This window comes from Melospiza melodia, chromosome 14 (genome assembly GCF_035770615.1).
Source record: "Melospiza melodia melodia isolate bMelMel2 chromosome 14, bMelMel2.pri, whole genome shotgun sequence".
In the NCBI taxonomy this organism is placed as follows: domain Eukaryota; kingdom Metazoa; phylum Chordata; class Aves; order Passeriformes; family Passerellidae; genus Melospiza; species Melospiza melodia.
The window spans coordinates 7,074,949-7,102,522 of NC_086207.1; the positions used below are offsets into that span (position 1 = coordinate 7,074,949).

Genomic DNA, 27,574 nt, shown 5'->3' on the forward strand with positions numbered 1-27,574 from the left:
CAGTGTTAAAACCCACACACATACACACCCATAGACCCAAACCTACACTCAAGAGTCCTTTGGTATTCATTATGAAAGAAAACCCTGCCACACAGCTCTGGCCTGGGACTGTGGTTTAGGTTTCTGAGTGGGTGGAGAAGAGCTGCTCCTTATTTGTGTCTCACTCCAGTTTCCTGCATCATGTTTTGTTTGGAATTCTGTGCCAACCTTACTGTTCTCTTTCCACCTCTCAGTCCTTCACACTTTTTTAATGGAAAATGAAAAATGAGAAATGGAGGAACCAGAGAAAATGATAGCTCAGAAAATGAAAAGATAGGAGAAAGATCAAACTCCCAGAAGGGCTGCTAAGGATCAATGATAAAAGGCAAGAGGGAAGCTGGTGGTACAGATCTCTATTAGACTTCAAGAAAATACCTTCAAGATAGGATTTATCTTCAAAATATTTGTTGAAAGAGCAGACCCCTGCTCCAAGAAAGGAGTGGATTTTCTGACAGTGTGACCATATTCTGGGACGTCAAAAACTGTGGAAATCTGGCTGGAAACTTTCAGCTTCACGTTCTTGTGGGAATGAAGTTGCATGACCCTAACATAATTGGCTCCCCACTGGTGGCAACACTCTCTGTTGGCACGTGGACCCAAATGTGGATCCACTGCCCAGCACTGGAAGTGAGTTCAAATAGCCTGATCTTGCCAATTCTGAACAATACTTTAGATTTATCAAGCAGAAATACATTTTCTTACTTGGTAATGAGCAGCAGGAAGGCTGCAAACGACATTTTGCAGGGAACAAATAAAATGTATGCTGAGCATTCAGCTCCCAAAGAGTTGTTGGCAAAATACAAAGATTATGAAGATTCAGATCAGGATATGGGAAGACAAAAAAAAGATGAGGAAAAAACAAACAGGTGACTATTGAGAAAGGCAAAGGAGACTCAGTATCTTGTCCCAGACTCGTACTCCTTGTAAGCTGCATCTCAGGTTAGGGGGAAAAGGAGGTCAAGCAAAAGGAACCAGGAATAGATGTGGCTAACATGAGAAAAACAGGGAAGACAGAAAGATATTACAGGGGAATAAATGAAAAACAGAATAGAGGATAAAGATTCAAGAAATTCAGCCTGTGCAGAAAAGTAAAAAATGTGTTAAAATTCTATAGAAATTTTCTGACAATGGAAATATGTCTCATACCTTAGTGAGCTAAAGATGAAATAAAGAGTGGAGAAATTGCAAGTATAATGCAAATATAAATTCCATATAGAACAGCAAACACAAGGAATGAACTAACTCACCACTCTTGACATTAAGTACATGATGTTTATCCAGAGACCATCCTCCTAAGTTTGAGGGATCCAGTTCAAATCCTTGCAGCAGTGCTGTCCTCTTCTCCCATAAAATGAGACTGGGGCAAGTCTCATATTCAAACCCCACAGACACTGAAATGAAATAAAATCTAATATACTTGCTGAACAAACACTGAATGAAATGTCCAGAGCAGGAGTATTCCAGTCCCCCAGCCCCCTCAAGAAGATGGAGTGATTACATTCCTCACTTTTATTCTAAAATATTATATTCAGATCTTGACTAGACACAAATTTAAAACTTCATTCACATGTACTCTGCAGGGACCTGATCACTTCTGTTTTAATAGCTCAACCTGATCACTTCTGTTTTAATAGCTCACACTGGGAAGTGATGGGTTTGCTGAGAGGAGAGTGAGAAATAAAATTTTTAAAATATAGTAACATTTTATTAAATAATTAAAACTATCAGATAGCAGGACAAGATAAATTCTTAATTTGCCAGATGTTCACAGCATTTATTTAGCATATTCATTTTACATACTATATACCAAAGGGCAGTGAAAACCTCGTGTGCATTTAAGCAAAATTACACTGTAAGCATTACACAGGAAAGCAATATCCCATGTAATAACATAAGAAAGTGAAACTATAGCAAAGAATAATTTAGAAATTATAGAATAATAATTAAGATTTAAAAAAAAAAACTGCTCTTTCCACATTGGCACAGCTCTGATGCTCATTTTTAACACTGCTGTATTAAAATTATTCAGACAGTCAATGAAAACTGAAAAATATTATGATGATCACTCTTCTTCCCACCCACTAGAACCAAGCTAACTAAAAATAGCTGTAGAACTACAAGACTGAACAGCATTAGAGGAACAGCATTTTCATTTCAAATGTGTTATAGCACAAGAGACTACAATAAGGGTATGTGTGAAAACCCAAATGCACTGCAGACTGCCAGCCAGTCCAGCACGAGGATCATTTTATAACTAAAGAAAACAAAATTATAATGATGGATTAGGTTTCCCTAAGTTCCTATGGCCAGTTTTTCCCATTGCCTGGTCTAAACCTTCTAAGTCAGGTTTAGAAACCCAGGAAACCCAGGCATGTTGATGAAGTTTAGACCTCTGAACATGATCCTGAATGTGTAAAAGAACCATAATAGAAAGATAAATTGTGTCAGGGAGACAAGAACTGTTCAGTCTACATGTGCTCCTCCATAAGGAAGTTTGCAGTTTTCTTATTTAGAATTATAGGTGTTGCTTGGAAAGTCTTGGAGCTTGTATATGCTGACTTACCTACAGCATCTGACAACCCATAAACCTTCTGACCATAGGCATCTGTTTTGTCCCAGATAAATGTATATGCCAAGTTGGGAGATGCCTGAAATGATTTTTGGAACAAATGCCCTTCTACTGCTACCATCAAATGAACTTTGATCAGATTGAGTGGCACCAGGGTCTGAGTCATGATGATCTTCAGTAAGGATTTGTATCCAGCAGTGCGGGAACTCAGGTAGCTGAGCTTTATACTAGAGCCAGGGATCTCAATTTCCTCATGAAGAACCTGGGAAGGAAAGACATCAAACACTTTACATTAATGATTTTTCTTTTTTTTTTAATGTATCACCTTGTGTATTCTTCTGAGCTTATGTCTTTCTCTTACTGGGAGTGGATGTCCTCAAACCAACACAGTTCAGGTGACATTTCTGACAAATAATTATTTGGTGTCTGTGTACACAACTTTTTAAGAGCCCACTGCTGGCAAAATGGCAAATAAGTACAAACATTTTTTACTGCAAGTTATATGCAAGGGTAACATAAGAAATATCACAGGAACCCACAACTTCCATTAACAGTATAAAACTGAATACAGCAGAGAAAAAAACAGCACCAACAGAGTTTGCCTTTGTCCTAATTAAGAAATAATAAAACAGTCTGTGGTCACCACCACATGCCAAGCCTTTGCAAAATTCTCTTCAAACACCTAAGCTGGCAACTGAAATAAACAGATATACTTGATATGTTGTATGATAACGGGAGAGTGCAAGGCGATCAAAGATAAATGTGCCTGGGTGACATAAACCTTGGGATATCTCCTGCAGCCCTCATTAGAAAACCTGGCACATGTCAGAACAAAGGCAGCTCTGCAGAGACATTTGCTGTAGCAATTGCAGGGGACACGTGGTGGCCCTGTGCTTGGACCAGAACTGTCACCTGCCCACTGAATTCCCCACCCTGCTCACTCACACTGTTCTTACCTGGGTTTCTGGCACGATGGGATTGCGGCTGGGAGCGTCACTAAAGAAAGTTGAAAGTGGTGATGAAATGATGACTGGGTCAGGACGGACAAAGCCACTGAGATCACAGCTGGGAATGGAGTTCTCCTCTGTCTTCATCACAAGTGTGTCCATGGCATAGAAGCTGTTCCATGGCAGCCACACTGTCCTTTCCTGGCTCATGAACGGGGCCCGCTCAAAGTGCAGCGTCAGGGATGCTCCACCATTTGCAACCAAGTCAAACCTAGAAAAGTGTGGTCTTTAGAAGGGCAAGACTGAGTAATTCCAGTAATCACACTCCTGGCTAATGAGACAGCTACAGAGGCATACCAACAGCGATGGGTATTTATCTGGTTTTGGCTGGGATAGAGTTAATTTTCTTTCTAGTAGCTGGCGGAGTGCTGAGTTTTGGATTCAGGATATTATGCTGATAACACAGGGGTGCTTTTATTAAAGCAGAGCAATGCTTACACAGAGTCAGGGCCTTTCCTCCTCCTCACCCCATCACACCAGGGAGTAGAATGAGAGGCAGGAGGGGACACAGCTGGAAGAGTTGACCCCAAATGAACTGAGGGATATCTCAGATCATAGAGTGATATAGTAATATACAGTGATATATAATTGCCATTATATAAACTAGGAGAAAAGCTGCTCAGAACCTGGCTGGGAATTAGTTTATCTTTCTGTTATTTTCCTTTTTACTACAGTTTTTATAATTATTATTCCAGTTATTAAACTGCTTTTATCTCAATGCAAGATTTTTCTTACTTTCACCCTTGTGACTCTCTCCCCACATCACCAGAGGTAGGGAGAGTGAGCAGATCATGATTATGTTTTAAATGTCATGGTTCCAATGATCAATAATGGGATGTGAACCTCTGGCAACTAAACTGCTGAAAACCAGCCAAGACAAGCAATGATTTGAAGTCACTCGGACAAAGCTCATTCTGATAAAATTATAAATCCTTAAATATTAAATAATTTAAAAAATACCCAACCAACAAAACACCACATTTATTATTACAAGTAACCTTTATATAGAAATAGCAGAGAAGCCAAGTGCATTCTGAGCAGAACACTGAATTATCCCTTTCCTAAAAGATCCTGTCCATCAAACATAAAATGGGACACATGGCAGTAAGAGAACAGTAATGAGAAGCGTTCTACAAGTAAGAGTTCCTGTCCCCAAGATAACTGATCTATCATTTTTGAGAGAAATTAGGTGTTTCAACCTAATTTCCTAAATTCTAACTCCCTACACAATCACAGCAGTAATGTGGAGCTGCGCAGGCATTTCAAACCTGGCTTAAATGAGAAATGCTTCCAGGTTGTTCTGACAAGAGAAACAGGTATCATTTGTTTTATGTAAATGCTGGCAACATAACAAATTACTCAATGACATCAATAATCTATGCAGATTTAAATATAGTTCAGCTCACCATTTACTTCAATTTTAAACTACTGAAATCAATATTTTACTTTTATTATAACAGATTAATATTCTGGAAAGTATGGAACTTCAATACTCCCTATAGTTCAGTTGACTTGTATTAATTATATCAATTCCATTGTTTTTATGCAAGACCAAGATAAAATGGCAAATGTTTACAATGCCTGTGTCAGATAAACTGTTTTAGTTACCACCGCCAGTAAACCAGATAAACCATGACACAATGACTTTTGTTTATCTGAATTTGTGTGCATTTCAAATAAGCTGATACAAGGGGGGAAAAGCACTTTTTTGCACAGCAGGAAATTGTCTAAATATATTCAATTAGAATCTTTTGATTACATTCTACCCTGAAGAAACCCAAATTGAGTGTCTCTTCAAAAGCAAAGAGAAACAGAAGGGAAATTTTAACAAAATATACTATTCTATAATGATGCTTTCTTTCTTTCTTTCCTAGAAGTGTTAGCCTGCTCTGCATTTTAAAATAAAATATTTCTTTAGTTTTCTTTAGCTATCCAGTCTCAGCTGGATATTGCTGTAGCCCACAAATGTTTTCATAGATACAGAGCAATTTATTTGAAAGGAGTGTGCCTGCTAACACGTCATTATCAAAGTCAGCCTGTCCGTATTTACATGCAGTTAGTATTCAAAACGCTGTGTGAAAAATTACTTTTGTGTTTACTTAATAGCTCTTTGCCCTGGGAGGAAGGCAATGCCTGGTGCCACATGGCTCCATTAGATCACACCATCTGTTAATCAGCAAAGACACTGCAGAGCACCCAGGGGCTCAGGGAGCAGGGACACTCACGTGCCATCCTGGCGAGTGATGGTGTAGCCGTACTTTGGATACTTGACAAACGACACGTTGACCCCAACTAGGGGAGTCCCATCTGTAGTCACCACTTGGCCTCTTATGAGAGACACAAGACTGGAAAAGAAAGAGAATTAAAGGTAGTAAAGCTAACTACAAAGGGAGGTTATGTCATTTATAAGTGAAGTAGTGGAACACCTGTACCGCATTTATTCTAAATACAGTTTACTCCAAAGGTTTTTAAAATACTGAGGGACCACAATATTGCCCAGCTCCCTCTATACACCTAAATCAAGAAAATGCTTGTTTATGCAGTGAGAAGTGCACACAGAATGGCAGTCAGTGCTCTTCTTGCCTAACAAGGGTTTGCCTCATTGTCTAACAAGGCTTTGCAGGGTACAAAGGTCCCTCCCATTCAGCCAGACCGAAGCTGTGCCCCTGCAGCCACTGAAACTCCAAAACCTCCCTGCAGGGCACAGTACCACTCCTGTGGGTGCCTGACACACTTGACAAACATGGAGCAATGCCACATCTCTGTTTTTTATCACCAATTCTCCACATCAAGGTTGAAATTCCCTCATCTCAGGGAGTGACTGATACCTGTACACTGCACTCCAGCCTGGTTTGGAACCCTTGCTTGCACTTTGCCAAAAGGAGGATTTGGTTTAAAGTCCAGCTTTACACACAGGCAAGACAAAGCATTTCTTTGGCCAGCAGGATAAGCAGCTTTGTTTAACCTAAGGGAGATGAAGATGAGCTATTCCTCTAAGAGGCACAGTCAGATTTTTTCTTTGGCAAGTGCTCTGCTGCTGCTAAGTGCACAGCAGGCACAAAGTGCTGCTGCTCCCAGCTGGAGAGGAGTTCCCAGCCCCTGGCTCCTTTCCCTTCCATCCTCCCGAGCCCTGAAAGAGGCAGATTGGGGAGGGAGAAACTGTTTGGTAAAAGGGCAATGGAAAAGGAAAAGCTCTTTGTGACGGCTTCCATTGCTATACTGGAAATGTGAAAACTGGAGAAGGTGAAAACAGGCAGAGTGAACTGCTCTTAACCCATAATCTCAGGGATTGTAAAACTGCACTTTGCTGTAGTCACGGGTGAAAAGATTTATATATTCACCAGTCTGTGCCTCCAGCACGAGCCTCCAGCTCTGCTCTGCTGACACAAGGGGGATGAGGAGCCCTTCCAGCAGGACTGGGCTGCTCGCAGAGCTCAGCAGGCTCCAGGCACAGCACCCTGAGCCAGCCATGTCTGAGCTGGGCAAGGGGACTACCCTGGGCTGAGCTTGGCTGGGCTGGACACTGACAATGGGCCCCTGGCACAGCACAGCTCCTTCCATCAGCGCTACCAAGAATGGTTTGCAGCTCTATTCTGCCCACTCTGAGATGTGCAGGGGCTGGGAGGTACATTTCTAACTGTATTATATTGGCTATTTAAATGCTATTTCCTCATATTTTTATTCCAAACAGGGTGCGATATTTTCTTCAATACTACATTTAAAAAATCTAATTAATAAAAACGAGCCATTTCTGTTACTTTTCTTTTAGGACTTTCAAGTGCTTCTTGACCCGTCAGGTCAATTTTTAATTTGCTAAATCAACATTTTGTAACAGAATATGGGATTTAATAGAAATTGAAACCTGTTGAGAAAAATCTGCTTGGGAACACATTGGACCAAGATAATTGTCTTGGCATTATTCATTTTGCTTGAATTATTTTATGTGACAAACACACAGAAACAGATGCAGGAAAAAAAGTCACTTAAGCTTCTCTAGGGAAACTGCGCAGAAAGTAGATTTAGAAAGAAATTGTCAGATGGCAGAAGAAAACTAATAATGCCCATGACTTAATTTTTTCTACCTTCAATTTTAGTATTTTAGGAAATAATTTGAATAAAATATTTTGGTCGATAATATTCCTTTTTATTTCTAAAATTTTAAATAAGGAACAAAATAGATATTAGAATAAGCTAAAATGTAGCTAAAATATGGACTTATAAGAAGCAATGTTTTGACTAATAGTCACACATACAATCACCTTTCTTTGGTAATCTTTTAAAAGTGTAACAGAAAAACTGAACTGATACAAGAATTATATATATATTTTTTTTACCAAGGAATTTAAATGTGTACAAACACAGCTTTTTTTTTTCCCCTGGAAACATCATTTAATCTTGTTTTTGCACAGAAAATAATAATTGAGATTTACCTATTTTAGCAATCAATAACTTATGTTATTTTTTCCTTTATAGTAGGAAATAACCCTTTTTCGTAAACTAAGACTGGAAAAAAAACCCCAAACCATTATTTTGTCTCACTTTTTCATGTCTTTCAATGGAATGACAGACTGAGCTCAGTAAACAGCTTACAAACACAGGAGCTACTTTTTGAGACAATGGCAGCTTCAGTATATGGAAAAGTTGGGATTTCAACTTTGTGGCACTCTTAAAAGACAAACCCATCAGTTCTAAAACTTACAATTTGACACTATACATTAGATTTGCCTAAAATTGGTACCAAAAATAGCAGCTGAGCCATAGAATTATCAGAAGTACCTTCAAACCTTAGAGGTGAAGGCCAATTTTAACATCATTAATAGGTCATTTGCAAAGATGTGTTAAAATCTCCAGTGTAGCTCAGATGAGTAAAACAGAACTAAGAGTCCTACCATGAGGAACATTAAAAAAAACCCCCAAAACTAAAGTTTCTAAAGAGTTCTTTTTTTTTAATGGAGCCTCAGGACTGAACTGCTCAGCTCCTGTTTAGTTTAGAGCACTAATTCATAGAACCATAGAATGGGTTTGAAGGGACTTTAAAGATCATTTTGTTCCAACCTCCTGCCATGGCCAGGGTCATTTTCCAATAGATCAGGCTGCTCCAATCCCTGTCCAACCTGGCCTTAAACACTTCCAGGATTTAAAAAAGGTGAAAGTAGAACAATTTTTTTTTCTATTTTTTTTAACAACTCCACATGTGTATGCATGGAGTATTTTATAGAATAGCATAAAATCTATATTCCATAGAGTAGGATCCAACAGGAGTTTCCTAATGGAATATGGAAATGATTTTGCACAGCTCAGGGGTGAGTACAATGGGGACCTGCCTGGTATATCCAGAAACATTATGATCCTCTTTTCACAGACAAATATTTAGGGACATGCTCTACATCACCCACTAAGCCTGTAATGGGATCCTGACTGAGAAAAATTCCTGTAATGAAGTGCAATCCTTTGGGTGTTATCTTAAATGAAGCTCTTTCTTCAGTTTTAACTTTGGTGATATGAACACAAATAATATACTCATCAATTTCTTAGCATCTTTCCATGGAGACCTATTTATATAATATTGATAAACACCAATCTTCTTATAAGCATACAATAGCATCAAATATTAATTAATGATGTGCTGGCTTTTAGATTCATTGCAAATATATAATTAATAGTCTTAGAAAACACGCATAGAAAAATAAAAAAACAAGAAGAAAAAGAAAGCCCAGTCAGGTGGATCAATGCTACAAGTAAAATGGTTTAATGTAAGGAATAAATAATAAAACTCCATAAATCAATGGATTTTTAAAATTATTTGAAATGTTATTCCATTATTGAAATTTGTGCTAATGGCACTACGTTATAAATGAACTGGAACTAGTTAGTGTTTTCCCTTCCTCTAGACTGCAGTCTTCATAAAATATAAACCTCAGAAGCTCCTACTCAGTGGAAGAAACCTTCTTCTGGGCGTTGCCAGACTGCTGAAATGCTAATAAAACTCTGTTATAAAATAGAGGCCACATCATAAACTGCCTCAGTGTGATCAATGCCTGAGATGAAGCACCTGCAAGCAGCAGCTCCTGTTAAACCCCAAACAGAATCACTGGCACAAATTTTCCCATGCAATGCACAGATCTGGTATGACTTAGGTTGAAAATGGGGGTGTGTATTCTATTGCCATCTGTTAGAGGTGGGGCAGTTATCTCCTGTTCATGGGGCAGTTTTTTCTTTCTCTCTCCCACAGCCAATCCTCCCTGCAGGAGATCTCTGCTGTCCATGGCCACTGAGTGTCCCTGCAGGGCTGATCCAATCCCAGCATCCCATGGGCAGATGCTCCGCCCAGGGGAGGAGCCAAGCATTCCTGCCTGGATCCAATCTGAGCCTGGCACAGCACAGCAGCCTTTGCCCCCTGCACTGCCAGAGGAGCAGCTTTCTGCTGCCCTGCATGGCCAGAGGGAGCCCAGGCCCATCTGCAGCAGCCCTGGAGCTGCAGAGGAAAACTCCCCCCTTGTGCAGGATCCCTGCTGCAGCAGAGCCACAGCTGGCACTGCAGGAGGGCTGAGCCCCCACGGGATGGGGCTGGGACACCCCCTGACACACAGGGGGCAGCTCCTGCTCTCACTCTGGAAGTACTTTTTTTGTTGTTTGTACTATTACATCTGTATTTTTAGTTTTCCTAGTAAAGAACTGTTATTCCTATTCCTATATCTTTGCCTGAGAGCCTTTTAATTTCAAATTTATAACAATTCAGAGGGAAGGGGTTTGAATTTTCCATTTCAGGGGAGGCTCCTGCCTTCCTTAGCAGACACCTGTCCATTCAAACCACGACCCGTGTCACGTTCCCAGCTGCTCCCTGCAGTTGAAGGGGATTTCTCACCTGCTGTTGGAGGGGCAATCTCACCTGCAGTTGGAGGGGCAATCTCACCTGCAGTTGGAGGGGCTTTCTCACCTGCTGTTGAAGGGGTTCTCCCCAGGGATGATGTGGGTGCTGTCCTTCCCCACGAGCAGCTTGATGCGGTCGTAGAAGGAGCGGACGGCGGGCGCGGCGCCGTGGCTCTGCTGGATGATGTCCAGCGGGTCCCGCGAGCCCCGGCACAGCAGGCTGTTCTGGCAGGTGGCCTGCAGGCAGCAGTCAGGGTCCAGGCAGTCCACCAGGCCATCTGAAAGGTAACAGGCACCACTGAGATCCAGCACGGAGCTGTGGAGCAGTAATACCCAAGGAAATCTTAAGGCACTGGGAAAAACGGTTAAAGTTCAGTCTTCATAGCATCCCCATGCCCCAAACCTGGTAAATCAGCCAGCAGTGCCATGAGGATGAGGCTTTGAGCACATTCCTTAAAAACCACTACAGTTAATGTAAATCAGGGTTAGATGAGGATGAATCTCAATAAATCTGTCAAGGACTGAAATTAGGCAAAGGGAAGTGGAAACAATAAAGGATTTCTGTTTAAGTTATTTGCTTGTTTGGCTGATTTTTTTTTTCCTGTCTTGAGAATTATGCTGTTTGATTTTATTTGTTCCATTTGAGGAGCTGAGAGGAGATGGAGATGACAAAGCTATCATTATCAAAGTAAAACACAAATGACACTGTAGCCATTTTGGCAGTTCCCAGGGAAGGGCTGCTGGAGCTTGCACCTCCCATGGATACCTGGCTCACAGCTTGTGTGCATGCTTGGACAAGGAATAGCAGTCACAAAATTGGTGGGTTCAGTCATCATATTACAGATTGTTATCTATCATTAATATTTTTTAAGATGCATTTTTAAGAAAAAAAGAGAATTTTAACACCAGAAATTAAAAGGGAGTCAAGGGAGAGATCAATCTGTATATTTAGATAAATAACAATTTTTAGCACATGCAGTAACAATTCTATCATCATCTCTTCATTTGGTATTATTATTTAACTGAAATATGTTCTCTCAATGGAGTTCTACTATAATTTAGAAATTATTAACCATTTGCTTTGAAATATTATCATCTCTAACAATCTACAAACATTTGTTCACCTACTCTGTCAAGAATCAGGAGTTCAATCTGCTACCTACTTATGTCTGTAACACTTCCCAAGGTGTATCAATCTGATTTTTGAATGCAAATATGGCCTGGATATACACTGAAAATCACACAAAAGAGAGAGCATTCCAGTATGGAAGCAGACAAAAGTACCTCAGGTTAAGATCATGATTCATGCATTTTCAGGATTTTCAAGTGCACAACAGACCAGCACAGAGATAACTGGAAAAACAACAACCTAAACGAAAAAAAACAATCTAAAACTACAAAAAACTTTCTTATTTTACAATTAGCCTTTTATATCCAACCCATTTTGTGTGCCTGAAATGACTGTGCCTGACCTGATTTAAAAACAAAACTGCCAAGTTATGCTGACAATGTTTCATTCAGGCCTCTAAGGAGATTTAAGTCAGACAAACTACCTTGTTGTGAGAGCTATATGTTGCTTTAAGGTCACTCGCCTCTTCACATTAAGAGCTCCATTCATCTTAAAATTCTCTCCAACAAGGCTGCGGGATCTTTCTGTTTTGTTACATCTAATTTTCTCCCCACTTGATATAATCATTCTGAGGACATCATTAGCTTCAGGGTATAACTCAAGGCAGTTTTCCTATTTCTGAGAATTCCTCAGCTTCTCCCCCATTCTGTGAGACCTCTACAACTCTGAACTGAGCTTTGCCCACTGTTAAGTCCACCCGGTTCTCAGATGACCACCAAGCAAGGAAACCCTATCAACACACTAGAAATAACAGAGGCAAACCACAGGATATAAATTACTCCCTCTGACAAATTTACATTTACCTATTGAGCTGCATCATATTTTGGCATAGCTGTTATTAGAGGTGAGCAGAAGTTCTGCCTGTAATGACCTCATCATGCAGCTGATTATGGGATGCTGTAGCCAAACACTTGTGATGACACCCTGAACTTGGAATGGGCATATCAATCCCTCAGGCTCCTGTCAGTCATGTGAATCACATCTTTATGCTCACGAGCCCCCTTGGATATTGTCTGACATTGCAATCTTCAGTAAATTACCCTGCCACTGCCAATCTCACCGTTATCTCACAAACAATCAAGCAGGCAATCAAACTGCTCTGAATTGCCAGTTCAGGACCTGGGAGGCTGCAAACATCTCCACTCAACAGCAGGGAAAAACCTGCCTGTGATTCCTTCCATGTAAGAAGGATTTGCTGCAGTTCTGTGAAGTCAGACTCAGATGCTCTCAGATGCATCTTAAAACAATATTTAGAAAAGACAGGCATAGAGCTTAACACAATTTACTTTTTCTAACATTATTACTTATATGGCTCTATTTCCCTGTAGTAATTTATCCTCAGATGGCAAGCTTCAGGATTTAGGATATTTTCACCTCATGTGAACTAGCTGATCCAGCTTGTTGCAACAGCAGAGTGAGCTCTGGGTCTGCTCAGCACACACAGCCAGGCCCTGGGCACTGCTGCTGGGTATCAAGGGCTTACACACCCCTGTGCTGCTCACATCCACAGCTGCTGCTCTTATTGACTCTGCTGCTCTGAAATCTCTGCCTCCATGCATCAAAGAGTAGTGGTTACTGTCAGAATATATCTGCTTTTAGGCCATGTTTGCCTAATTTGCTATCTGGACTATTATTTCAGAATGGCTGAGATTGGCAAGGACCTCTGGAGGTGATCAGCTCTGCCCCTGCTCAAGCAAGGCTACCAGATACTGGATGCCCAGGTTGCCCACACAGCTTTTGAAATGTCTTCTAGGATGGAAACTCCACAGCCTCACTGGGCACCCTGCTCCACTGCTCAGTCACTGGACAACGTGACACAAGTGACATTTGTGCCTGGGATTCTTCCTCAGGTGCAGGACCTTGCACTTCATGAGGTTTCTCTCAGCCCATTTTCCCAGCCAAATTGTACCATTATATATGAAGTAAATTGTTACAGAATCATTAATTTGCATTAGACTCAGCTGATTAAAACTAGAGTTAGAAAACAAAGTACCTTCTGTAAAAAAAAATTCTGCTATTAACATAAATTTTAATTAGAATTCAGTACTGTGGGTTTTAATATATATTTCTGAGCTTGTCATCCTCCAAATTTCCTCAGGTATGCTGAATTATTTATATGGTTAATTCAACGACAAACCCTCACCACTTGCCTCACCAAAATATTGCTGCTTTTCATGGCACACACAGCTGAGTTTCAAGTGGGCAGTGACCTCTCTGATACTCTGCATGCTAAAGGGAGGAGGCTGGAGAGGGAGCTGAGATGGTGCTGAAACTCCTCCAACAATTCGAGACCAACACAAGTCCTGACTTGGCCTTAACTGAGGTGAACGAAATAGGAAATTTTGATCTGATTTAAACTGGCAGCACAGCATTAGCTCTCCATTGCTGTTCGCGGTATTTCTGAATTCTCCAATCTTTTCAGAAATGAAGCAAGTGACATGGTATCCCTCTTGAAGAGTTCACTTGGTTAATGGATCCACACAATTCTCAACTTTCTCTGAACTGTTCCACAAGTTTTTTGGCAGAATTCACTACACAGCACAGAGAAAACTTCAAAGAAATACTTGAAAGTAGATCAACCTACTCATGCATGTCATATTTATGACTGCCTTAGTATTGTGTTCCTCTTGACCATCATTAGAAGGACTAAGAAAGCTCTGAGGAGGAACAGTGATATTTTTTACCACATTACTGTTCTAATGTGTTTAGAACCTGTCAGCACCAGTGTTCCAGCATCACTGAATATATTTCTCACCATGTCCAGGTTACTGGATTGTAGAAGAAGAAAGGTGCTACATATTCCTGCAGAAAGCTGATGCTTGAGCTATTGAGTAAATTATCTACAGTTTCCACACTTCCTCCAATACCTGCAGGTTGTGCTTTGGGTTCAATTCACTATGCACACCAGAATGAGTGAACCTTGACCTGACATCCAGCTTGCTCAGCCAATGCTTTCTGTACCCAGCAAGGGACAATTCTGCTTCCAACCCAAAACTCCTGAGCCCACGCTCAGCAGAGGGCATCCTTACACTGCACTAGCTGCAGGAGCTGGGGACTTTCAGAGCCTAATTCCTGGAAATTTTTCTTTTTCCAATAAACATTTCAGACTGATGATTAAAATGGAGGTGGGGAGCGGGGGGGAACAGCAGCTACTACAAACCCTGAGGGCAAAAGGGTCTTTGATCACTCTAAGGGCAAATTAGTTAATTTATCATGAACCGATTTTAATTATGTGCAGTATTAATATACCCAAGGTGAAAGAATTAGAGATTCTCTATCAGATTATCAAAAGAGTAGGCCTTCTCTGCCAACACAGAAATATATTAATTGAGCTCTAAAACTGCATGCAAAACTGCTTCCACAGGCAGGCTATGCCACAGCCCAGGATATCTTATTACCAGGAAGTTTATCTAATATTTAACCCAATTTTTCACACTTTTGTAGCTTGATCTAATTACTGTTATCTATGTTGGCATGTATCATTCAAAATAATTCCTCAGAAGTTTCTGGTGCTCACAAGAAAGGGAATGCTTCTATTCCTGCTCCAGCCCTGTAAAGACTCCCTGTAAACCATCAGGACATTGATTATAACACTGGCTTTTGTATCTAACTGTGAGCATAACAGAGTATTTTTGTAACCCAAACTGCCTTTCAAGACAAGCTGGATTGTAAATCCCAAACCGTGCTAAGGTAGAATGAACCTGGAGATTGGCTGTGCCTTTGAATACCCCAAAATTTTCCCAATGATGTTTTAAAGTACCCTGGAGGATGAGTGGTGAAGCACCCACCCCACTTCCCTGGCCCACTCGGGATCCCTGTGCTGCTGAGTTCTGGCATGAGGAAAAGCCTCATTCCTGAGAGCAGCACTGCAGGAACCCACTGCAGGGGGAGCTCCAGCCTGGGGGTCCCTCAGAACCTCTGGAGAACTGATGTCCTAAGTCCAAACCACTCCTTGCTCACAGCCAGGCTGACCCAAAGGGCTGCACTAAAAAAAATGAACCTTGAAAAACAATGTTTGCCCAGCTCCAGTGTACATGGACACCTACAGGGGTGCTGGAGCCTTTCCAAACCATGGAATTTGCAGGCTCTGAGCTCCTTGTTTTCCCTGCAGTGAGGCACTGCAGACCACATCCCAAGGGGGACAGGGATAAGTGTGAAGGTGAGCAGAGACTGACATGGAGCTGTAACACAATCACATACAAGCACACTCATTAGCTCTTGTCAAAATTTGAGTGCCTACTTTTGATACAGATTTTATACCTGAGCCTACGTGACTCACTCTGGCCCCCATCCACTACAGATTTCAGCTCCTGATTGCATTTAATGTTCCACAACTGACTATTGCACAGGTTCTGGGAAAGGTATTTTCTGTGCCAAGAGTATTCTGGGTATTTATATTGAGAACTTCATAAAATCTTTTGTCTGTGCTGAATTAGAGACCCCTGCTGAGGCAATGCTTGTTGAGGCAAGCTAAATTACATGATTTGCTTTTGTGCTGTGAAATACTTGTATTATCTTAAATGTCACGAGCCTGATGCAGTATCAAGTCACAGGATTTGTAATTTTCTAAAAGCAATTTTTTTCTAAATGTTTATTGCAGGAAGACACTTCTCTTTTCTTTCTATTTTCCTTCTGTCTAATTTCAGAGATGAGTTTTCTAAGACAACTCAAATAAACAGCCTTTCAATCAGTCAAGTGCACTGTCCTGACAGTGAACTTCACTAGAAATGCATTTTTCTTGTGAATTGAAGAGATTTCATGCTGGAGCAGCTAGTTGGCTTTCTCTAATTCATTATTTTTAATGTATTGTGCCAAACAGAATTACCACCAACTGTACTTCCTGGTGGGGTTAAAGATATAGAGTAACAAATTGAAGGGCAAAATGTGCCTTCTGAGAGATGCACATCTCTCTTTGGAAAGCCAAGCGGAAAAGAAATTAAAATGTATTTTAAAAAGAATGTGCTACTTTGCATAACAAATAAGAAATTCCTCATTTCTGTTTGGCTTAGTATTCTATACTGCTAGGGGTTGCTTCCTTTCCTTCTCCTACCAATTTTAGTCCAGATAATTACATTGTGAGGAGAAATGTGATCTGGGAAGTGATAGAAGCAGTGACTGCATTTGAGCTTTTTAAAAAATTTATTTCTTTTTAACCTGCCTGCACCTGCCCTCTTCATCCTGATCAAATACTAAACAAATTTAGCAAAACTTTGCTTATTTCCTGTTTTTCTTTATCTGAGACTACATAATTTAACTCTCTTGCCAATAAAAACTACAAAAATGAGTAAATTTGAACAGATGCAAAAGGGGGAGAAGAGAGAAAGAAGGAGGAGAAAAGCCTAGAAGGAGCAGCCCCAGTGGGCAATATGGGCTTGTGCCAAAGCTGCCTCTGCAGAGGACAGGATTCTTAAATCTCTTTCCCAAATTATCTCAAGACATTCAGGACAAACATTCCTAAATGTGATGGATATCAACTGCATCCAACATTTAGTGAAACTATAATTTAGGAAAGACATCTGAGTTTTGCTGTGTATCCCATTGTCTCATGCAGCTGGAAGTGCTGCAAAGTCTAAGGTGAAATTTAGTTAAACTGAAGTAATTTAGGGAGACTAAAAACATTTTTCTATTTAAGAACAAGCAAATTATTATAAAATAGTTATTTCAAAATGATGGGTATAAACAGCCACAGTAGTGATTTCCTTGTGCAATATGCCCAAAGAAATAGGAATGTAAAAAGTAGCATATCCTCTCCCATTCCTCAAAATACCATCAGTAATGCCTAATTTCCTAAAATAAAGCCATGGTGAATTAAATAGGTTATACGTGTCTATTAGGGGGATTATATATTGTAATCACAATTACAGGTCTTAAAATAAAGCTATTTCTAATCCCTCCAAAAGATGCTTAATAATGATTAGATTACTGAGGGACTGATTAAGGGAAGAAATTAGCTTTAGAAGCAGCCACAGTGAGCAAATTATGTAATCCAAACATGGTTTGGAAAACAGAAGCACTTTCCAATTTCGAGAGATGTTAAAAGTGAGGCTATGCCAGAATCCCCTCACTTTTCAGTTAGGTTTTGTCCTTACAGAGAAATGGAAAAAAAAAAAAAGGCAAAAGCAAAACCAAACCCAACCAGTAAACCCCCCCAAAAAGATAAATAAGAGGCTTTCAAGTTTTTTCAGCAAAGTAGCCTGTGCACCATGGTAACCCTAAACATGTTCATTATGAATCACAGAACCACAGGCTGGTTTGGGTTGGAAGGGACCTTAAAGCTGATCCAGTGCCAGCCCTGCCTGGGGCAGGGACACCTTCCACTGTCCCAGGTTGCTCTAAGCCCTTCCAAACTGGCCTTGGGCACTTCCAGACCTAGATAAGCCATATCTTGATTTGCCATGTGATGGCAAGGGCAAAAGCAGGTGAATTTCCCAGTGTTACCTCAGATCATTCACCCTGCACAGCCCTAGGAGGAGAAAGCAGCTTTGGAGCCTCTCTCCTCTCGCTGCTCTGGAATCACATTTTATTCATGCCACTAATCCACACTGACATCTCATTTAAAATGAAGATTTGTAAGTCTAAAAGAGAGGGGGACTCATCTGCTTCTTCTAGGAATAAACCAACGAAAGGACATTAATCTAAAATGGAAAGAAAATATTAAGTATAATCTTTCATTTTTCTCTTTTTGAACTATGGTATGGAGTTTGCATTGTGGCAGATAATAAGACAAAGCAGGACAAATGGGAAACCCTCTGGAGTCAGTGGCAATGCTCTCCTTGACATCCATAAAATGAAGACTTGGCCCAAGGCATTTGAATCTGATTGTGAGATACTATTGCAATAAGATTGGCTGAACAGGGAAAAAGCTCCAAAATATGTTAAATCTGCTGCCACAGAAGATAGGAAATGATAGTTCCCTTTCAGTGACATGCTGAAGGAATTGTATTTTAACAATATGCAGAGATGGACAGAAAGGAAAGAGGCTCAACTGTCCAGAAAAGAACTCATTTAGGAAAAAGAGGGAAAAAAAAGTATTTTTAGCTACCCTACTGCCTTCCAAAAGAACAGCTTGTGTGTTCTGTACTACCCCAGAACTGCTTGCTTATGTTAACAGAGCAATGTTGGTAATGGAGCAGCAAATGAGTTCAACACTTTGCTGCAAATAAACTCAGCTGAGTTTCAAATGAAAAGAGTGACTGGGAGAAGAGGCAATTTCTTTAACTTCCAATAAACTTGAATTTTATGTGAAACTTGGCATTCTGGTAACTAGCTGGATCCTTACTATTGATTCCCATAGTACACTTTTCAGCTTTGTCTAATGAAAAAACTTAATTTTATCTGTTCCTTTAAATAGAGAGTCACAATTACATCAAGGTGCAGCTTGAAGCACAGAACACACACAGCCCTTCCAGCCTCTCCATTCCTGCAAACCCCCCTCTGAACACAGAGCCCAGAGCACAGACTCCTGGCCAGGTGTGCAGAAACAGACACGTACAGGGCAGTGCATCTCAGGCAAAGGCAGGGCTGCATTCTGAGATTTATTAATCATTAAGTGATTAATATTATATTTGTCTTTGAGTTTTGCTGTAGTTCTTGTGAATTTGACAAACTGGTAGTCAGGAAAATGCCTCTGTCCTCACAGCACACATGAGACAGAATTCCAGGACATCTCAGAGGAATGTGAACCCCAAAATATGATGGAGCAAACTGCAGCAGCACAAACCACCAAGGCGTGGGTGAAACTGAGAGCGCTGCAGCGGCACAGCCTGAGGGGAGCAGCATGCAGGAAACACAGCAGAGCTCAAAGTGCCTCTGGTTCTTCAGAAATGCCTGGAAAGCTTGAGGAGAAGCAGCAGCTGAACAAGTGTTGAGCTCCCTTATACAAACATTCTATGGGAATTAGTAAGGATGAGACTACGAGAGCGGGAATGATCATTGAATTAAATTGCTGAGACTAATTTCCACCTAAACCCCACGTGAAAACGTGGGGGTCAAAGGGACTTCTCAGGTTGTTTGGATCTTGGATCAAGCTTAAATTTTCAAACTATTTACACTCACAAGAACCAGTGACCAGTAACCTCTCTAGAATCCAGAAAAAAATTACTTAAAATGCAAACACTGAGAACATCTGGAGAGTTCTCCCCTAAGCCTTTCCAGCCTTCAGCTAGACCAACTAATTTTCTTTCAGGTGCTTTACTATGGTAAACCAAAATCCATGCAACTCACATGATAATGGAATATACAATTCTGCATTAATTATTAATTCATAATATGATGTATCTCTTGTATGGCAATTCTGTCTGTATTCTTTGCCTCTGATGAGTTCCTGTTTACTCTCCTTGAATAAGTTTTACAATTTTACAGTTTTTCATCAGGATGAGCAGCAGAATACTGTCACTGGTCATTTTTTCCCCTGCTTGCCTGTCTGTTTTACAAGTACAAAATAATGTCCTGGGTAGATAAATAAACCTCTTATTGCAATTTTTTCTAATAACATTTCCAACCTTTTTCCTTTCTTTGAGGAAATTCTAATAATACATCTGTTTTCAAATTTCCCTTTATAATCTTCAAAGCATGTAAAAACTGCAAACCTAAGCATTTCACCTTTTAGTTTCTTACAATGAATATTAACACAAGTTTAGTGCGTTTTGTTGTATACTTAAAAGCCAATTATTGTACTCTGGCAGTTAGATTCTGCTTTCTATAATTCAGTAACAGCTATAAAGCAAGTTCTAGTTCTCTGAAACTGAAATAGCTTTTGAACTTCTAAAATACTTTTGTAAGCACTGAGCATGTGAAACCAAGGAACTAACAGAGGATTTACAAATTAAAACAAGTTGATGACATTCAGCTGTTGTTAATATCGTGTAATCAAAACCAAATACACCTGTTCCTCAGTTTGGGACTTACTTAAATTAAAATACTCAGCCGAATGACAATTCTACCCTTGATACAGCCCAATGTTGCTTTGCAGTTTTAGGAAATAGATTTATAAAATATTTATTAATCAGCAAACGGCGGATGTTTTCTTTAGATTAATTATTGGCCAAAGGAAAGGGAAGGAGTCTCAAGGAAAAAAAAAGCTGTGTCTGATGCTTGGTTTATAGCAGATAGCAGAAGCATATGAAAAAGAATCTGTGTGACTTTCTAAAGACATTATATTGAAAGTTAATAAGAAAGTTCCTGTAAATTAAGGAGCAAATTAACCAATCTTTTTGAGAAGTAAAACATCTCAGAACTGTTTTCAGGCCACCATGGAAGGCTCAACAAAACCCAAAAAACATCTTTGAAGGGAAACACAGGACACATCCTATATTTAATAGTGATATGCCTGACACAGGGCAGGGAGAGCAGAGCAGGGATGTCAGCCCCTTACCCTACATGCACATGGAGCACACCTCACCCTGCCCTGCAGAGCCTGGCACGGGGACTGTACAGCGTGACAGCAAGGGACAGCCTGGCACGGGCTGTGCACAGCAGGGACAGCCTGGCATGGGCTGTGAGACACCAAGGGACAGCCTGGCAGGGGCGAGGGACAGCAAGGGACAGCCTGGTAGGGGCTGTGCACAGCAGGGACAGCCTGGCATGGGGACTGTGGAGTGACACCAAGGGACAGCCTGGCAGGGCTGTGCCCAGCAGGGACAGCCTGGCAGGGGCTGTGGGACACCGAGGGACAGCCTGGTAGGGGCTGTGCACAGCAGGGACAGCCTGGCAGGGGCTGTGGGACACCAAGGGACAGCCTGGCAGGGGCGAGGGACAGCAAGGGACAGCCTGGCAGGGCTGTGCACAGCAGGGACAGCCTGGCATGGGGACTGTGGAGTGACACCAAGGGACAGCCTGGCAGGGCTGTGCCCAGCAGGGACAGCCTGGCAGGGGCTGTGGGACACCGAGGGACAGCCTGGCAGGGGCTGTGGGACAGCCTGGCAGGGCTGTGCCCAGCAAGCAGGGGACAAGGCCAGCACGGTGGCTCTGTGGCCGCTCCGAGGGGCACAGGGCGCTCCGTGCCGCTGCCTCAGAAGCAGCAGCAGCCGCAGCTCCGCTCGGGCCGCGCTCCCAGCCGGGCTGGCCCGGCACCGAGCCGGGCTCCCTGCGGGTCCCGCCCGGCCGCAGCTCGCTGTCCATGCTGGAGAGCGATGTGACCCCTGCCAGCAGTGCGGGACATGGCAGGACATGGCAGGACATGGCAGGACGGTGCCTCCCGAGGCCCTCTGCCCGCCGGCACTGACGAGCCCCGCTCACCTCCCTCGTTGTCCTTGCTGTCGGCGCAGGCCGTCTCCATGGCCACGCTGCAGCCCGGGCCCCTCCAGCCGCTCTGGCAGACGCACTGCCAGCTGTTCTGGCCCAGCGTGCACCTCCCGTTGCCGTTGCACAGGTCCGGACAGCCATCTGCGAGGACAAACGGACACGGTGAGCCCCGGGCACCCCCTCCCCGCTGCGCTCGGGCCGTGCTACTGTGCAGACAAAAAGGCTCGGTCCTGCCACCGCCGGGAGCGCTCGGTTAACGAAGGGACACCCTGCAGCAATGGGGATCTAGCTCAGGAGCCCTACTCCTGTAACACCTGTCTGAAGAACCCTCTGAAGGTCCAGACCTTGAGCTGATAGAAATGACAGCCTGCTGACAGATCTGTCTCTTATTTTTCCCTCTGTATGTGCGTACACATCTTCTTCAACAAGCTCGTCAATGCTCAGAGGACTTTTTGTAGTGAGTATCGCATTATTCTCCAGAATAATTTATTTAAACTTTGTGTCTAAACACAAAGTTTAAATAAATACTTTTATCTATTTAAATAAATGAATTAATATCTTCCTTCATTGATGGTAATTTTAGAATACCTACTTATTTAACACTAAGTTTACGTATATTTTGGTGTCACATCTTACACTTTCTGAAAAAAACATATTAGAAGAGATATCCCCTCAAAGATGAGTGTTTTGAATGGACTATGAATATGACATGACTTAGTGTATAGCAAGAGCCAAATTAGGAACAAAAATATTAATTAGCTAAGTTACTTACATGTTCTAACAAATGTCCATAGGTGATAGAATACCTCAACTCCTTTCTCCGGGAAGTAAATGAGTCCCAGGAGACATTAGAGTATCTTACTGAATATTCATTATGGAAAAAGGTAAGAAAACCAAACTGCAGCCTTGGTATATACAACCAGATCCATCGATACCCAATCCGCACAAGCACAGCTATTTTTTGTCTGTGGGGTGACAGAAGACTTGAGGCCAACCTCTCAGAGCACCTCTTTGAGCAGGAGGAGAAGGCTGTGCTGCCTGACAATAGGTTTTTCCTTTTGCAAACCTGTTCAGAAAGCCACAGCTCTGAGTTTGTCTCCTCCTGCCCCTCCCAGCTGCCTTGGCTGTAGCCAGGTGAAGTCAGAGAGCAATTTCTCTGACCCCAGACTCATTCTCACAATGCTGCAGCAGCTTCCCATACAACAAAGTGATGCCCCTGGAACTCACAGCTGGTATCACGAGAGGTCAGAGACTATTCAGTTCATGTTACACAGAAAGCTGTTGGCAGACAGAAACAAGTCCTACAAGTTGTTGTGTATTAAAAAAAAAAAGTCTCTTTCACTTAGATTTAGGATTATTTTGCCACTACATATCTTAGCTTAAAAAAAACCAGTTACTTTTGCAGCACAGGTAATAGATTTTCAAGACATTTCGTTTATCTCTTCCATTTGTCAGGTTGTTTGAATGACCAATATGATAATGTTTGAAAGGAGGAGGCATCACAGTGTAGGACAAATTATTTGTTTTAAATGAAAACCAAACAGTAATTGTGAATATACCCATGTGGTTGGTTTTCTACGGAGGCACCGACAAGAATTAAATCACTGAAGCAGTTTGCCTTGCAGCATCTGAGCAAAATGAAAACATGAACAGTGGGGAGCTAGCAAAATCCCTGAAAAGTTTTAAGTGCAGCTGGGGATTAATGGACATGACTTTGCGTTTGGAGAGGAGAGGGAAGGCAGCACCAGTGCCACGGACATGGTGTTGCTAGGAAACACGATGCTACCTCCACAGAGCTCATTTAACTGCAGCCTTCCAAAGGGTTTGAGGAGCATAAATATCAGAAGGAAGGGAGGGAGCAGCAGTACACTACAATGAGATCTAAGTGCTTGGACAATAATGTCTTCCTTAAAAGATCTATTTAGTTAATGATGAATTAGCTTTGAAACAGCTTTAAGTAATGGACAACTAATTAGGTGTTTTGCATGGTTATGTCTCTGTACATGCCTGTGTGCATCTATGGATTTCAGGTTTTGCCTGTCTTCAAGCTAGTATCCATATAGCATTCTAGTCTGTCAGGCCAACCAGAAATCAGAGCTCCATTATGATGTAGTAATAACATTTTTCTTCTTTAAAAGGCTTATATTTAGCAATTGCACTGCCTATCTCTGTTTAAATCTTCCTACCAGTGCATGTGAGCAGTGATTGTTACTGATGAACACCTGCACACACAGGATTTCCACATATCTCACGGGCTTGGTGGCCACCAAGGGGTTTGGAGAGTGGACAGGGTGACCAAGTGCCTGCCTGAGGGGCCGTGAGAGCCCAGCTGGACAGATGGCCTTTGCTGGCCAGGCTCCCTGCAGGCAGCACCCCCAGCTCTCCCTGCTGTGGCAGAGCCTGCCTGCATTCTGCAGCCACACTCAGCCTGGGGAATCCTCCCAGAGCCACGCAGGGCAGGGCTATCAGCATCTCATCTCAAGAAGCAATCCCGTGTGGGATGGAGCTCTCACTCACCGCTCAGCAAAGGGCCCTTGGTGCTAAGCAGACAGGTTGCTATTCCTGGTGTGCAGAGAAATTCTCCTCATCTTTTCCATTACAGTATGCTTAATGGAAAATGTCAAGAAGCAAGGTTAAAAAAGAAGAAAGTGCTTGTTTAAAGTGCTAGATTGACAACCTATTTATTCACAGAACAGGCAGAGTACGGGCAACAGCAGTTCGAGTGTCTCACACTTTTCTAGCTGCTGCTGAAGGTGAAACACTAATGCAGCCTCCCTCCTCTCTATCTCCAGCTTGCCTGTGGAACTGGAAGCTGAAAACTTTACTACAAACACATATGAATTCACAATTCAAACAGCAAGAAAGATTTCAGAAAGATTTTTCAGTGTTGCATCAGGAATCTGTGATGAGCATATGAGAGATATCAGAAAGCAAAACCCATGCCATGGACTGTGCTTGGTTCAAAAATGGAGGGTGCTGGATATATTTACAAGAGAATACTCCCAGCTTTCATCTACAGTGAAATTATTCTGAGATTAAATTGTAAGGTGATTAGTTCATATTTGAACTCAACAAATTAATTTCCAGTATCTAGGCAGTACATTAAGAATTCTAATCCAATTTTGGATAAATTCTGCACAGATTTCCTTTTTACTCTGGTATTCCCAAACTTCAGGGATACAATTACACATGTCCAGCTTCCCACACATATATGGATTTTCCGTTGCATAAACTACTTTAAACTCCAAAACAAACATTTTAAATAAACTAAACCATTTAAGTAAAATAAACCAAACTAAAGTCTGCCCAAAAATTTTTTTGGTTTCAGCCAGAATCTTCAGAACTCCCACTTATGGCAAATCTTTCTCCAAAAAAAAAGAACGGAAAGGGCAGCCAGGGAAAGAGAAGTCAGAGAAACCTTTCTCTTTATAAGTTTCCAAACTCTGATGGTAGTCTCTTAGTATAATGAAAAGGAAGAAAAAGAATAGGAGAGATGAAGGGAAAAAAAATCTAAATGGTGTTTCAGAGCCGCTTAGAGAAAAGCATTATGCTTTTAGCCTCTGGTCAGTTTGTACATGGAAAAATAGAAGTAAATCAAGAGTTTGTGTCTTTTGAGTCCTTCTGATGCTGTGCCATCAGCCATTTATTCTGCAAACAGCATCTCCCAGCAGAGTGGGCTCCCAGCAGCTGTCCCCATTTAGGACACATGGGCACAGCTACATCTGGAATGTGGTTATCTCCTGTTTATCTTTCCACATGACCTCATCTCACACACCCTGATCCAAAGCCTGCTGGCACTCACTGGAGCCTTTCCAGTGACTTCAGCTGGGGCTGGATCAGGTGCTCCTGTGGGTGCAAAGCCCTGCAGTGAAGAGTATGTTCTTACACACAGTGTTTTCTCACTCACTGGATGCACACGAGTTTCAAGGGGAACATTTAAATTACATTTCAATCCTCATCTTCTCATTAAAGCTGTTAACTACAGAACTGGAGCAAATAAAAGTAGTCTGGGATATGATGGTACCTAAAGAATTTAGAGAAATGACATAAAAGCAATAATGACAATAGCCTGTTTAATTTGGATTTTAGAGGATAATCACTGTTTCCATATTTTCTGTTCATTCCTTCGGTGAGCTGCTGGTATGCCTACAGCTATCTAATAATAAATGAGCTACATAGAATGAGGTACCTAGCAACACTGAAAATAAAATCATGCTTTTTATTTGCTATTGTTATTTTTTAATCCTTCAATTCCAAAGCCTTCAGGGCTTAGTTAAAGCCAAAGAAAGGGCATACAAATAAAAATGACACAGTGTTATGGTAGGCACAGGCACAAGTCATTTTCTACAGAGTAATACTTCAACTGAAATAAACTCAAACCCCAAACACAGAATGAAACACATGTCAATGAACCAGAGTGTTGGTTGAGTGGGAGGTGAGGCCCCTGTGAGTGAGTTTTGACAGTTCCAGAACAGGCTGGAGCCATGCAGAGGCACCAGCCCAGGGCTCTGAGGCAGGGCAGTGACACTGATTGACAAATTGCTGAGAATGAAGCCAGGCTCTCAGTGCAGCACAGAGCCACTGCCATGTACCACAGCAGAGCTGCTGCTTCCACACAGGGCTCACACAGAGCAGGAGCCTCTCCTGGCACTCAAGGGTTTGTCACCAGCATGCTCTCACTGGCTGCCTTGCTATTTCTTTTTTTTTTTTAGAAAAAAAATTTTTTAAAACTACTCAACACCCTAAGTATTTCATTAAGCAACATATCAAACAAAGAAATAAAGAATAAATGTCTACTTGCACATGTGCTGTGCAGATGAATACATGCCTGAGTTAGAACTACAGACTGGCCCAGCTACAATTGCATTTATTGAACTGGCTGAAAAAAAAAAAAAAACAACCAACAACAGTCAAAAAGTATGTTTAAAGAGCCCTGCAATCTTCCACTCCAATGTTGGAATCCATAACGTTAGAGGGTTTTTAGGAAATGGTTAAAAAAAGTATAGGCCTCAGACTGAAGTTTTGTTAGGATTGCAAATACAGCAGAAAAGTTTCCCAAGCAGTAGAGCATACATGACAAACAACAATAGGCCTCTGTAGAATTGGCTTAAGGATGGCAACAAGGTTATTTAATGTATATCTTTAGAAGGTGAGCATGAATAGAGCTCTGTTCTTTGTCTCTTATGAACCAGTCTTTGTTTTAACTACCATTACGTGTGTTTTATAAGATTGGATAGAATGCTTGTCAATATGTGTTGTTCTATGTATGATTGGCTGAAATCTAGACTGAGGTGGTTTTATGTCATTCTGTATTACCCCACCTTCCCTGACATTCCCTGTGGATCAGCGAGCTGTTAACATCCTGTCTCCATTGTCTAACAATGTCCTTAGACTGATGTGCTGAAAAAATAAAAAAAAAGCTCTTCACTGGTCTGGTTTGTCCAGCGTTGTCCATATTTGGACATTCTGCCGCGGCAAGTGGGTTCCTTTTTCAAAACGTGGGTTCCTGACACAATTGGACATATATTTCCCATATATACCCTTCCCCCGCCCTCCAATACTTCCTCTGCAGATAAACAATTAGGAATTTTAAGTAACATTTCTTAAATTGCCTGGGATATGTATTTCATAACAGAATGATCTATCCTGCAATTCCAGTCTTTCTCACATAAGGGCAGGAACTCAGGGAACACCCAACTCTCCAAACAAAACAGAGAA

The 27,574-nt window shown here is 41.6% G+C and overlaps 1 protein-coding gene across 12 annotated transcripts in view; it reads right to left on the reverse strand.

Moving 5' to 3' along the window:
* The window catches only part of TENM2 (teneurin transmembrane protein 2), a 615,620-nt gene that overhangs the window by 33,201 nt on the left and 554,845 nt on the right, over positions 1 to 27,574 (reverse strand). For all 12 annotated transcript variants that reach the window (XM_063168605.1, XM_063168602.1, XM_063168601.1 and 9 more), the window contains 6 exons: positions 21,851 to 21,997; positions 10,553 to 10,763; positions 5,841 to 5,960; positions 3,565 to 3,826; positions 2,603 to 2,870; positions 1,287 to 1,430 (listed from right to left, as the gene is read on the reverse strand). In XM_063168605.1, coding sequence (XP_063024675.1) covers positions 1,287 to 1,430; positions 2,603 to 2,870; positions 3,565 to 3,826; positions 5,841 to 5,960; positions 10,553 to 10,763; positions 21,851 to 21,997 — 1,152 coding nt within the window. The remainder of the gene's footprint in view (positions 1 to 1,286; positions 1,431 to 2,602; positions 2,871 to 3,564; positions 3,827 to 5,840; positions 5,961 to 10,552; positions 10,764 to 21,850; positions 21,998 to 27,574) is intronic.